Raw genomic sequence first — 13,403 nt, forward strand, 5'->3', positions numbered from 1 at the left:
TTATAGACAGAGAGCTGTGGTTTTAGACAACTTAAACTACCAGGACTGCACACAAAGTCGGTGGTGGAAGAGTAGCCTGGGCTCCCTGAAGGCGCCAGCCCTGCAACCTGTGAGGCAGCAGGGATGCTGAGCAGGGATGGACGCATAGGCAGTGTTTAGTCAGCACATTTTTCCCGCAGGCCCAAGGGCATCCCTGTGTGCTGGGACTGGAATGCTGCCCACAGATGGCAGCCGGGTAATGAGGCCGGCACTCCCAGCACACAACACTGCAGAGAATGCCAAGTATCCCGTGATGCACGGCCCACAAGTTTCCTAGGCTGCTTTCTTATGCAATGCACTCGGCCTCTTGTCTGTAAGCAAATGGATAGTCTCAGCTGGGTACGCAGGATATGTCTACAAGAACAATATCCTGTTAATAACATTCCCGAGTTCCACAATCACCTGTATTTGAGGATTTCAACCCGTCAGAGTCCTAGAAATTAAAATTTCCAGTGTTAAACTTCAACTGCTCTTGAAAGCAGACAGGGTAGATAAAGGTTTTTTCACAAGGTCAGAAATATGGAGGTAATAAGCAAAGTTACTTTCCCAAAGCCACAGGGCTCATCAGATGGCAAACTAATTAAACCCTAATCCAGCAAAGCCCTTATTGCGTATGAAATTTACAGCATGTGAATAACGACAATGAAATCAAATACTTAACCTGACCCACATTCTTAAGAAAATTACTAAACAGCATATGCCACACTACTTGATGCAAATCTACACAAACTAATGTGGATAGCAGTATTTATCTAACCATGAGAAAAACAGCTCAATGTCAGCTGCTTTGCCCTGCTCCACTGCCTCATGTCCTATATTCATAGTTTTCTTTTTTTTTTTTTTTTTTTAGGACTCTCCCTTCTGTATTGCCACACGTGACTCAGATGTCATTTAAGCTTTTAAAACCTAGTATCAATTTAGTGCAAATTAGGGAGGCTGCCTTCTTCTGTCAGTAAAGTACAATCTGGCTGCCTCTCTGGATCCTTCATGTCAGGTGAACAGTCCCAGTTCTAATAATTGGGAGATGAGTGGTTCCTGCACTGACAGCTCAGCTCTGTGCAAGTCCATCAGATAGGCTGGCTATGAACCCAAATGTAATGCAGTTACCTGGACTATTTTTCTCATATCTCCACTGTGAAAGCTGAAACCACAGCGATTCCACAAGGCCATCATAAAGCTCCTTCCTACTCATTATATGGATGAACCCACACACCTACCGTGCTCAAAGCTTATATTCACTACAACATGTTTATCCTAGTGCCTACTCACACCTGCCCCAGCCTGGGCAGGCCTCCCCTGCCCCTGCCCTGCTTCCTCGAGGGGCACGGAGCGGAGCCGAGCCCCTTCCTCGGGGCGAGCTGCGAGCCCTGACATGGCTGAGGGGAGGCTGAGGGGAGGCTGAGGGGAGGCTGAGGGGAGGCTGAGGGGAGGCTGAGGGGAGGCTGAGGGGAGGCTGAGGGGAGGCTGAGGGGCTGCGGCGGGCGCAGAGAGAGGAGAGGGAATCAGCAAAGCGGGAACTGAGGGGCCGAGGCGGGCACTGAGGGATGAGAGACTCGATGAGGGGTGAGGGACACACTGACGGGTGAGGGACACACTGACGGGTGAGAAACTCGATGAGGGGTGAGGGACACACTGACGGGTGAGGGACACACTGACGGGTGAGAAACTCGATGAGGGGTGAGGGACACGCTGACGGGTGAGAAACTCGATGAGGGGTGAGGCGGGAAATGAGTGGCGAGGGACACGCAGAACGGAGCACCCCGCGGCGCCGGCGGGCGCTGAGGGCGGCGGCAGGGGCGGAGCGGCCCCACTTACGGAGCTCCACGGCCGCGCATGTACCGCGCGGTGATTGCCCGGCGAGCGCGGCGGGGCGGGCCGGGCCGGGCCGGGCGGGGCCGCTTCCCGCTTGCCCGCCTCCTTCCCTCCTTTCCTCCCTCCCTCCGCCGCTCCCCCGCCGCCGCCTCGCCTCCCGGCCTCCCTGATGCCGAGGGATGGATAGAGCGGCTGCCCTGCGAGCCGCCGGCATGCTGGAGAGGAAGGAGCGGAGCGGCGGCGAGGCCGCGGGGCCGCGGGGCTTGCCGGCCGTGCGGAGCACGCTGCAGCAGTGCGGGCTGCTGCAGGACCTCATCGACATCTCACTCTCCAACCTGCGCGGGCTCCGCACCAAGTGCGCCGCGTCCAACGACCTCACGCAGCAGGAGATCCGCACGCTGGAGGTACAGCACGAGCTGGCAGCCGCGGGCGCCGCAGCAGGGCCGCGCTGCCGCCTCTGCCCCGCACGGCCGGGGCCGCGGCCGGGGCCTGCCGCTGCCCGCCGCCCCGTCCCCTCGGCACCGGGGCCGCGCCGTGCCCGCTCCTTCTCCCGCGGGCCGAGCGCTGTTGGCGGGGGCAGCGGCGCCCCGGCCCTGCCTTGGAGCTGTCAGTGGGCTCGGCGCTCCCGGCGCGGGGCCCCCGCCCGGGGAAGCCGCGGAGCGGAGCACGGTGCCGGCGGAGCGCGGACAGGTGCGGGGCAGCCCCGGGCTGTCGCGCGGGTGTGCGCGGGAGCTCCGTGATGCCGTGCTCGGCCGCCCTGCCGCGCCCGGGGCCTGTGCCGGGCTCCAGTGTCCCTGTGGAGCGGGATGCGATGTGAGGCGCGGAGCAAAGGTGACTCGAGGCTCCCTGGCAGGAGGTGTGTCCCCATACCGCTGTCCTGGCGAACTGGGAAAACTCCCCTTTGCCTCAGGTCCTTGGTGTTTGCTCCTGATGGTTCCTGCCCTCTGCTCCAGGCCTGTCTCTCTATCCCTGGCTCCGTTTCACTGATCTAATCTGCTCCTCCTTTTCTCTCTGTTGCTGTGGCTCAAACAGCATCATGGACGGTGCTGGAGAGATGTTCTGCTGTTTAGAAAGATTATATGAAATTCTTCAAGCACAAAACATGCGCTGCTGTGATGCTCTCGAAGAAGAGCTGGATCTGTACAAAAGGCTGTATAAGTATTTAGAAAGGGAAAATAGATGTATTTTTCCTTAGTTCATCTGGCCTTTAGATACTTAATTAATAACATTTCCTTTTACCTTCTGTGCAGGTAGTTTTACTCTAAGCAAGCAATCCCCTCCTGTCCCCTTCTTTGATTCAAGTTTGATGTAAATGCTAATGCTCCTCTTCTCTACCTGATCCTGGAGACTGTGGAGCTGGATAGAGCTTTGGGCTTTTTTAGGAAGAAAGGATCATCACAACACTGACTGTAATAAACCTACATGCTAAAAAATCAATCACGTGAGAAATGAAGGTTGGGAAGAAAACTGTGAAACAATAGGTGGTAGGTAGCTTTTGGCACAGCCTTGTGAAAATCTATCATTCTTCCTTTATTCTTTGACATTTTTTTGTGGTTTTGTTTATTTGGATGGTTTATTTTGTGGAGTGTTTTGTTTTGATTGGTTCTTTTTCCCACCCAAATTTATAGCGCTGTTCTTCCTCCTGTCACCTCCAAATAGCATTCAAAAAGCTATTCTCTATGAAACAATATTTGTATAGCCTTTTGGCAGCTCTGCCAAGGGCCTTCTTGATGCCCAAACAATGTCAATTTGCATCATTTTGGAAAATGATCATCACTATTTTGCTAGTGGACCTGTTCTAAAAGAAAACCTTTATTCACAAAGTATAAAGGCCTTTTATGATCTTGAGGCTCTTCTTAGGGCAACAAAAGCTGTTTCTAGTGATAGTTGTTGAGTGTATGCATACAATCCTCTTCAGCATTTATCTTTTTAAATGCTGTGCCACGTTCACTGGTGATCATAAAATTTATGTTCAGAAGAAAATCTCTTTGATGTACAGTCCAGTATGTGATTTCTCTGGGAATTCAACCAAGTGCTGGATCTCTGCCCACACATGGAGCTGTGGGCATGGGCACAGACTCCATGTTCTTTGCACTGTTGGGTAGCCTGCACCAAAATATGTCAGGCATAGCCCGAGTCTGGTGCTTGACTGTGGTCACAGAGCCAGACAGCAGGAGCTCAGGGTCTGTGTTTGCTTCCCCAAGCTGTAATTGCTTCCCCCTGAGGGATGTGGGCCCAGAGCTGTCTCAGGTACCAGGTGGAGTTCCCATGCCCTGATTCCTGTGCCAGCAGTGCCACTGTGGCTGTGTGACTCTGCCTGTGGGGTCATGCCAGCACAGACATGAGCTCTGGTCCTGCAGGGAGCTGGGTACTGCTGGTGCAGGCAGTTGCTCAGAGATCTCCAGGGCTTGCTGTGCTTCTCTGGTGGCCTCCATGAGTCACCAAATGGCTCTGTGGGTCATGATTAGTAGCTACTGGTGGTACTGGCAGTACTGTGAGCCACATCTGTACTATACATCTGTCCTAAAATGGGAGCTCATCTAGGCTGGGGCTGAACTCTCACAGGGCTTTTCTTCTGTGCAAAGACTTCAGAGGAAAAAGAATTGTGAAAACTTAGTTCCATTCATATAACTGGTAAACTGTGTAGTGAGATGTTGTTGCCACGTCAAGAACACAAACCTAACCAAGGGCACTTGGGCTCACACTTAGCTCCCTCCCCATTTACTGCAATGCTTTAAGTCCTTCCTCATTCCTCTTGCTTGTAAGGTGTTCTCAAAATAAAGCACGTAGTAGATAAGGATTTCAAACTGGACCTTGGCAGGTACAGATAAGCATTCATGGTGGCTCAGAAGAGTTCAGGGAAAACTGAGATACAGGAAGGAGAGGAAAGAAAGTGCTGTGGGAATTGCTTGCAAAGGATGTGTTGAGTGTAATGTGTTATATGAGCTGACCCTGTTTCAGGATAGGAAGGCCATTTCTTAGAAGGGCAGGGAGTTTCCCTGTAGTGGAAGGTAGGTTCTGTTAGTTTGGTTATTAGCAGACTGGGTTCTTAGATGCCACAAGGTCTAGTTTGGGTTTTTTAAAGTTTTATATGTTCTGCCCAATAAGTGCTTGAGTGTTTTTCTTTTTACCCAGTGCTGGTCTGTGCTTTCAGTTCTGTCCTAGCAGGTTTACTCACTTCTCAAGTTGACTACAAAACTGAAATGGAAAATAATGGTAATTTTATCCCATATGTAAGACACAAAAAATGTCTGCCATGTAGTGAGCGTTTAGTGTTTTTCCAAGCATCCTTCGAAAGAAATAGCTCTGTCAGTCTTTACCTCTGTCCTTACACTAATCCCTTGTATGACTCAAATTGGTTTTGCAAAGTTAGAAGCGTATTATTTTTAGCTGTATTTCTTTGTGAAGGCAGTATCTTTCTGGATTCATTTCCCTGGCTGGAGAACTGCTGATTGGACTAGACATCTGTGGTGAAGAACATCCAACTTCCAACTGCAGCTCAAACCAGCCTGTTGGAGGTGAGCAGAACACAGTCACAGGTACTGGCAACAGGAAAGGTTCCTGTGGGTTTTTTAGCTGGAAACAGCTGGCTTGGTGAGCTGTGGGAATCCGCAGACCACGTGGGACACCTTTCCCCAGCGCCCCCCAGTTCTGACTGCAGCAAAGATGAGACAGGAAGGCTGAGCTGTGAGACCTAGAGTGGATTTAGACTGCAGATGTATTTTCTTTCTATCTGGGTTCTTGCCTCAGAAGAGTTGACTGCAGGGGCTCTGGCATGGCAGCTGCCTCCAAACTGGTTATGGTGGGAGTGTCGGGGTGAGGCAGTAGCACACATTCTGATTTCTGCCTGCTCTTTGGGAAAACTGTCCTCCTGGCTCTCTGGCCAGACTAGGTGTGTGATAGAGACACTCCTGGCCCTGTGTATGAAGATCTTCCTCAGGAATGTCTTCTATTCAGCACCTTCAGCAACAGAGCCCAGAAAGTCTGACTCCAGCTGGGCTGGACTCACAAATAAGTCAGTCTACTCTCCACAAATCAGTCGTTCACAGTGGCTGAATGGTACCTGTGGATTAAATCTGTTTGAACTTGCTTTGGCATTATCTCAATTCATTTGGCAATTTGTCTAGAAAAGGCTTATCTTACCAAGCAATCTCTGAACAGAAACAAATGCTTTGAAAATGGGGGGAGGCATGAGAGAAGAGGAAGAGGGATGATAATAGTCCACACTTGCAGATTGGAAGTTGGGCATGTATGCATAAGGGAAGGACAACTATGTTTGCAAATTGGAAGTAGTGGGAGTAGTGAATTTTTCAGGCCAAACTGCAACCTGTAGCCACATGTTTATGAGCTTTGTTCAGCTGAAGAGACTTCCTTTCCCAGCAGATCTTATGTAAGAGAAGAAGAAAGTCTCTTACTTCATCTTTTTGCATATATGCAGCACATTTGTTTTTCTTAAAATGTCTTTTGTTTTTGTAGGACTCTTTCTCCTTTCTTAAATTTGTGCACTCCTTGTACAAGATAGTCTTCAACAGAGATTCTGTTTGACTTGGCAGAAGGGAAGACCATATATTATTATCTAGTCTGCAGACATAATCTTTCCATTGTGACAGTTATGATCAGAATTTCCACATCATAATGGAATTTAGCACATCTCCTACCATTCAATTTATATACATATTGACACAAAAACTCAGCAGCAGTGTTTTCACTTACCTGAGCTCCCAGGACAAGCTCTGGTGAGCAGGTTTTCATCAATATGAAGACAGGACAAGGGGCTCTTCACTTTTCTGTCAAGCTCTGTGTACTTCTTGCCTTGTTTCATGGTGCACTGACTGGGAAGCAAGAAAGGAAGTGTTAAAGTAAGGCTCTGTGCTGCCTTTGCCTTTCTAAGGCTGCCTGTGTGGTCCCTGGATCCTGGTAACACCATTACTCCTGCTCATCCTCCCGCAGCCCTGAAGCTGCAGTGCAGGAGCCCAGCAGAGCCTGGCTGGCACCTCTGTCTGTCTGTGCCTGCACACAGCAACAGGAACCCACAGCCTGTGGTGCCACACAAGCCTCAGTCTCTGCATACCACTTCTAACCTTTTGTGCATGCACAGAACTGATCTCATCAGGGAGGCAGCCAAGCTGAGCCCCAGCTGTGTCCAGCTGAACTCCTGACTGTGACCAAGCTTGCCCAGATCCCACCTGCACAGACCTTGGGCTTCTAGTCCAGTTCCAGTGCTGTGAATTGCATTTTACCCAAGGAAAGCCCCGATCAGCGTTCCAGCTGCATGCTAGAGACAGATGTACAGCAATGAGTCAGCATGGGGTACACAAATTTATCACCTGCTTTGGTCATAAATAGGAACTCTTTAACAAAGAAGTCACGTGACATACCAGATTATTTAGGGAATAGTGTCTGTTACAATAATAATTTCAACTAAGACAGTGTAATCTGTCAGATGCTTAAGGATAAACCCTCACCTTTCCTTTAAGATTAATACTTCTTACCCTTATTTTCGGCTTAGAGGGATTTGTTTTGGTTTTTTTCTTAATAAAAGGAAAATGATGCTGAAAGCAAGCCTGTCTATCTCCCACTATTAGGGGGCTTGAAGAATGTGTTGGCTGGATTACTGCTGTGGTGAAAGGCACAGAGTGATGTATGGATGATTCTGACTCAGCCAGCTCTCAGACTTCCCTCCCTGCTCATTTCTCACTCCTGTGGAGCAATCCCACACAGTCAACACTACCAGCAGCACAGAGTTGCCACAGCAGGCAAATCCGGGGAACAGAAGCTCTCTGAATCTGGAAACACGGCTGCTCCAAAAGAAATGGGGAGTTCTTCCAAGACATGCCTTGTGAGCAGTTGTGCATGGAAGTGTGGTGGGCATTCCTGCTTCTTGGTGGGAGTGTGCACCTAGTCAAACTAATACATGATTAGGAAACAGTTTGGCATTCTGGCTTGGCAGCCAGTCCTCATCAGCATAGCCCCTGCAATCTAGGACAGTTAAACTAGATAAAGTCTGCCTTGCCTTGTAGGAGGACAACTGGGAAACACCAGAGTTTACAGGTAGTCAGAGGCCTTTTGACTAAAGCCAGAGCTGCACAGAGCTCCTGTGCCACATACGAATCCCAGAGGCGTGTCCCAGCCAGCTGTGCTCCTACTGCACACCTCCAAGGACATGAGGCAATCACTAGTGCAGCTGTGGCGTTCACTTGCACCTGTGCTAGGTGACAGTCACCTGTTCTGTGCTCAGCTCCCTGCTTTTTGCACAACCTGTTTAAAATGAACCCTGGGGCATTCCTGAGGTGGAAACTCAAAACTTAGGCTTTGCTCTTGGGGTTTGAGGGAATCACAGCCCAGGTTGATCATAGGTGTCTGGTGTTTATCTGGCTCGAAGTGCAGCACAGGAGGCTGAACTCTGAGGTCTTGGGGCTGGAGGCAGATGGAAGATCCAAATCTCATTTGACTTACACACCTGAGCTCAAGACTGTTCAAAATCTGTCTTTAAAGGTAAAATACATTTGTCACTTCTGTATGTATTCTAAAGTGAGCAGAGACCAGGTCTCTCATTCCTTTTATGCCTAGTGAGAACATCCAGTTGGTTCTGTGTGCATCTTGGGGAAGCTGGGAAGGATCACAGGACACTTAAGCAGCAGAGTAAGGAATCACGTTTTGGTTGGAGTTATGCAGTGCCCCTGATAGGATGATTAGTAGTTACCCCACGTGGAAGAGCTCTAATAGCAGAGGCTGTGAGCTCTCTTTAGAGCAGTAATTAACATGGCACTGAGGAATGCTGCTGGGATGCAGCAGATCCAGGCTCTGATCTGGTCTGATCTGATTCTGCCAGAACAGGTCATTGACCCCAGTGTTGAGCATGCAGCCAGGAGCCTCGGGGCTGGGGCCTTGGAAAGCTTCAGAACCTTTTTGCAATGAGTTTAGCACCTTCTTTCCCAGTTCTGCTCTCCTTATATGCTTCTAAAATGTGTGTTTGTTGATTTATCAAAGAACTTTCACTTCTGTTTGAAGCAATCTAAATTTGGAAAGGAAGTCTTGAGCTCCTCATTGTTGCTGTGTATGGGTTATTGTTGAGGACTGCAGGTTCCAGTTTATTATTACTATTATTATTATTATTAGTTTTATTTCTAAACTGAAGAGAATAAATAATTAGTAGGTTTTACAGATTGAGAGCCACAGATTGATTTTTGGCCATCAGCACTAAAATACATTGCTAGGGGAGGTGATGGGCTTGTCAGTAAGTGCAATCATGGGGAGACGTGTGTCCATGCCCCTCATGCTGCCTGCAGTGCTCTTGGAGAACCTCTCCACACCTGGTTCTTACCAACTTTCTATCAACATTTTTCTTCTTCCAGAGCAGTTTTCCCTTTTATTTCTAGAGTAATCTACAGGACTAAATCCTGCTTTAATACAGTTATGTAGCTCCTCTGAAATAAGCTGAAGTAGGGAGATCTTGTTTTTCAAAGCTTTCTCACTTTTTTAGATGTCTCCTTAAAAACTGCTATCTGCCAAGCAAAACACTTCAGACCTTTTGTCTTTATGAGCAAAACTGAAACTTTCCACAGAGTAAAACATTTACGAAGTCTTCTAACATTAATTTCCCATAATTTCTTTAGAGACAGATCTGAGTGGCTCACGCCAGCATCAGCTAGTAGTATAAAACTCTGAGTGCAGATCAGATGCAGTGTTTTTTCCCCTTATTTTAGTGAATTCTAGAAGCTATGCCCTTGCCTATCTTCCTGTGTTTTAAGGAAACAATTGACTAAAATCCACAGGTATTGTTCTAAGGAGACTGATCTGTTTGGGGAGTTCTGCATAGGCCTTCAGCCTTCTCCCTTTGAAAGAAGAAAGGTTTCAGGTTTTTTTCCCTTTTTCCTGTGAAACACAAGTGCGTCTGGAGTAGCTCTGGAAGAGCCAATGTGAGCACAAGCACCAAAGACTCTTAGCATTTGTTCACACAGCTAAGCTGAGAGAAACCCCAGAGTAGATCTCAAAGGGCTTGTCAGTCCCATTCGTATTCAGACAGGGTATTATGTGTGTTGAAACTGGTTTGGTCTTGCTTTGTGGGTCAGGTGTAATATTTGTAGAACCACTGGCTGACTGCTAAAGGCCTGATTTGAGCACTGCTTTATTGGTAGCATTTTGTGTGGGTATAACAAGGCAGAGTTTCTGTGGGATGTCTCTCCATGCAGCCTAAACTCCTGAGCCTTTTTGCAGTCATGCCTAGGGACTAGAGTGGAATCTGTTTGGAGGGAGACTTTGGAAACTAATGTTTGGATAGAGAAAGAAATGCTACTGTGATCTGGGTCTTTAGCTATTGAACTGAAACACTGGCTGGGTTTGTGCTGAGACTGCTTTTGTAGGAAATGCAATCCTGCTTTGGGAGTTGTTTTCTGTAGTGATGCCGAATGCACCTCTGCAGCAGCAATTACCTATTTACCTCTAACTGACTGGGCCTTATCGGTTCTGACCTGCCAGTCTGTAACTGGAGGGGAAGCTAACGTAGCGAGAGCTAGCCAAATACTTCTGCTAGGGTAACATTAATGTTTAGTGTTTAATTCTTGTGGAAACTAAATCTACACCACCATTGTGCTGCCAAGGCAGGTTCCAGTTCCACTGATCTTTTCTTTCCTTATTTTTTTCTACCATGCTGTTCAAATTGTCTCAGTTGCCAAGAATAACCAGTTTGGAGTTTGAGGTGAAGAGCTCTGCAGTCAATGGACACCTGGCAACATAAGATTTCAAACTGAAGGCAGTGGCAGCCCTGCAGTCAGTGCAGTGGGCAGGGAGTGTGCTGGCAGCAGATGCAGTGGTGGTGCAGCCCTGCTCTGAGCTGGAGTCTCCAGGAGTGTCTGAGGGTTCCTTGCAGTTCCTCTCTTCAGTCAGTTCTGCTGCTCTTCTAATGAAGGGGCAGATCCTGCCTCTAGCATTTTATTAACAGACTTTTCAGTGTCCTTCTGAACTGTTATGCCAAAACAGGACATGTTTCTCACTGTTAGAGACTACTGCTGTACACCAGAAGAGTTCTGAGCCTGCAGGGGAGCTTACAGAGACATCCATGCTTGTTTCTGACCTTCTTCCTTGTGCTAACTTAGCCAGGACTAGCTAAATCCTGCTAGGCTTAACCTGCATCCTCTTCCAGTTCTCTTAATGCAAAATACTTCTGGTCCTTCGTCTTTCCAAGGCTGGGCTCCATGATGTCCCTGCTGCCCAGGGCCTCCTGCCTGTGCCTGCAGTGGCTGTGTCCTGCCTGTCCCCGCGCTGCAGTGTCTCTCCAGCTGCTCAGCTCTGCCTCAGCACAAGGGTTTGTCCTCTGGCCCCAGCGCTGTGACAGCCTCTCCAAGGCCCCACAGACATGGCCTGACTCAGCAATTTTCACACTTCTGGCTTGATCTTTCCTGCAGCTGTAAAACTAAGGTGTGGGGGGAAGGGGAAACACGTGAGGAAACGCATGGTCTGATCCCTGCCTCTCCCTTTCACTCCTCGTGGATCCTCCACATAAATAGGCTGGCTCAGCCCTTTCGGTCTTCCTGTATTCCTGACATGCGGAGCCTGGTGTGAGGTCTCTGCCACTGCAGGCATGGCCCCTTTATACTGAAAAGAATAAAGTCTCTACATTCAGGCTGTGTTTTACAGGGTGGGTTAGCAGCATGGTCTGTCAGCTTCCCTGACAGAGCCTCAGTGGTGTGGGAACAGCTTCAGTGAGCTCTGCAAGTCTCTGCATTGCTAGAATTCTTTAGAGTTCTTCTGAGTGCTGAGCCTTCAGCTTCATCATGCAAGTAGCTGTGGCTCTAAGATTTATCTAACCTTGAACTCTGGGAGACAGAACATGGGGGAAGTTGGAGACCCACCCTGATGCATGAGGGATTTTGAAATTTATCAGTAAGAAACACTCATTTCTTTGGGAAAAATGATTTTGAGAGCTTTTCCTCTAAGATGACTGATTGACTGCAAACAGACTATCTTCTGGGAGGTCGGGGTGGGTACCATGGCACAGCTTTGCTTTGATCTCAGGTAGCTGCAGCAGGATCACGTTTAATTACTTTGAAAGCCTGTCTCTGAGCAGTAGATTCTCTTCCCCCAACTGGGATGGACTTCATTATACAGAGGACAAAAGTCTGTATTTTCTTCAGTAAGTTCTTATTTTCATGCATAACTTTGAACTGGGTAGTAGCGCATTTGAACTTTGGGGCTACTTTAGATTTATACTTAAGTCTCTGATGTTAGTTTTATGCTCATATCTCTTATATTTGAGGTATGAAATTAAGCTCTTCCTCAGAGGTTGAAAGACATGGAAAAATCTGCTGTGAGATGTGTTGCTTTATCTCAAAGCACATCTTTTGCAGCAGGGTAGCTGTTACATTCCTATAATGTATTGTCCAGATATTATTTAATCTATAAGACATATATTTCACAGCACAGCAGATACCCAGCTTTAAAGCCAATGGCCTTGCAAAGTTTATAGTACTGGCTACCAAGTACTGTCCTCTAAATTATTTTCTCATGTTCCAATGAGCTTCTGCTTGCCATCTGCCCTTCAAACAGACGTCATATCATGTCTGTTCTTTAAAAGACAATTTAATTAGATCTTCTTTCAGTAGGTTTTAATCAAGTGTTATGGGGCTGCTGGTGAATTATTTACAGCCGTATCACTTGATGGAACACTTAGTCTGCTAAAGGTATCATGTAGGTGACATCTGTAGTAAAGAGTAGAGCTAGCTTTGCCTGAGGGACCCCACTTAAGTTCCTTGGGGTTGTCCAGTTGACATCAGATGGATGTGGGGTTATGTGATCCCACTTTCCTTTACAGCAGGAGTAGCAACTGAATGTGACTGTACTGAAAACAAAGAAGTTGAAGCAGTTTAAAACTAGGGTAAGAGCTGAATTTAGCTCTAGTCTCTGCTGGCTCAGTTCTTTTATAAGTGCCTTTCAAGGCTGAATACCTTAAACAGCATGGCCTTGACCCCCACTTGAAGCTCCAGCTATTTAAACACAAGTACTGTTGTACTGTCTTCAGACTTGGTCTGATGTTAAAGTGTGTTTTGAATAAGCAAGGGAGTGGAAAACAACACTCCTATAGCAAAGGATAAGTAACTGAGAAAGTGGGTATTTTTAGAATACAGAAGAGTTCTTTCTCTGCCTTATTTCACCTGACTCTTAAATTGGTAGAAATTCTACAGTTAGAAAATAACCTTTTTTTTCCATCTTGTTGAATGCATGTATCAGCAACATTGCTCTTTTGCCAGTTCAGCTCCCATTCTGCATGAGGCATCCCCAGCATGAGGCTGCCATACACCCAAATACACCTGGAAGTTTACAGCAATAACTGTTCAGCTATCTCTTAGCATCCAGAACTGACACCTAATTGTTCTTCTCCCTGTTGAACCATGTATGTTGCAAGAAATGTATTATATGATGGTCTCATATGTAACGTGCAAGTGCTGCTATCCACAGTCTAAATAACATTCAGTGTTTGTATGAAGATTTAATTTGCTCACACCTATCTCTGAAATCCTTGCCACTGAAATGATTACAGGAATGCTTTAAAGTCC

General features: G+C 47.6%; 1 protein-coding gene across 6 annotated transcripts in view; it reads left to right on the top strand.

Annotated features, from left to right (window-relative positions):
• Positions 1–1,976: 1,976 nt before the first annotated feature.
• KSR1 (kinase suppressor of ras 1) overlaps positions 1,977–13,403 on the top strand; it is a 51,045-nt gene continuing 39,618 nt past the window's right edge. For 4 of the 6 annotated variants that reach the window (XR_001524601.3, XM_015646915.3, XM_015646912.3 and 1 more), the window contains exon 1: positions 1,977–2,255. Coding sequence is in view for 4 of the 6 variants with exons in the window: in XM_015646915.3 (XP_015502401.1) it covers positions 2,031–2,255 (225 nt within the window). In the remaining 2 variants the exon portion in view is untranslated. Of the gene's footprint in view, positions 2,256–3,918; positions 5,370–13,403 lie in introns of those variants that run through there. The other 2 variants (XM_015646913.2, XM_015646916.3) reach the window with 2 other exon arrangements.

This window comes from Parus major, chromosome 19, assembly GCF_001522545.3.
Source record: "Parus major isolate Abel chromosome 19, Parus_major1.1, whole genome shotgun sequence".
Taxonomy (NCBI): Eukaryota; Metazoa; Chordata; class Aves; order Passeriformes; family Paridae; genus Parus; species Parus major.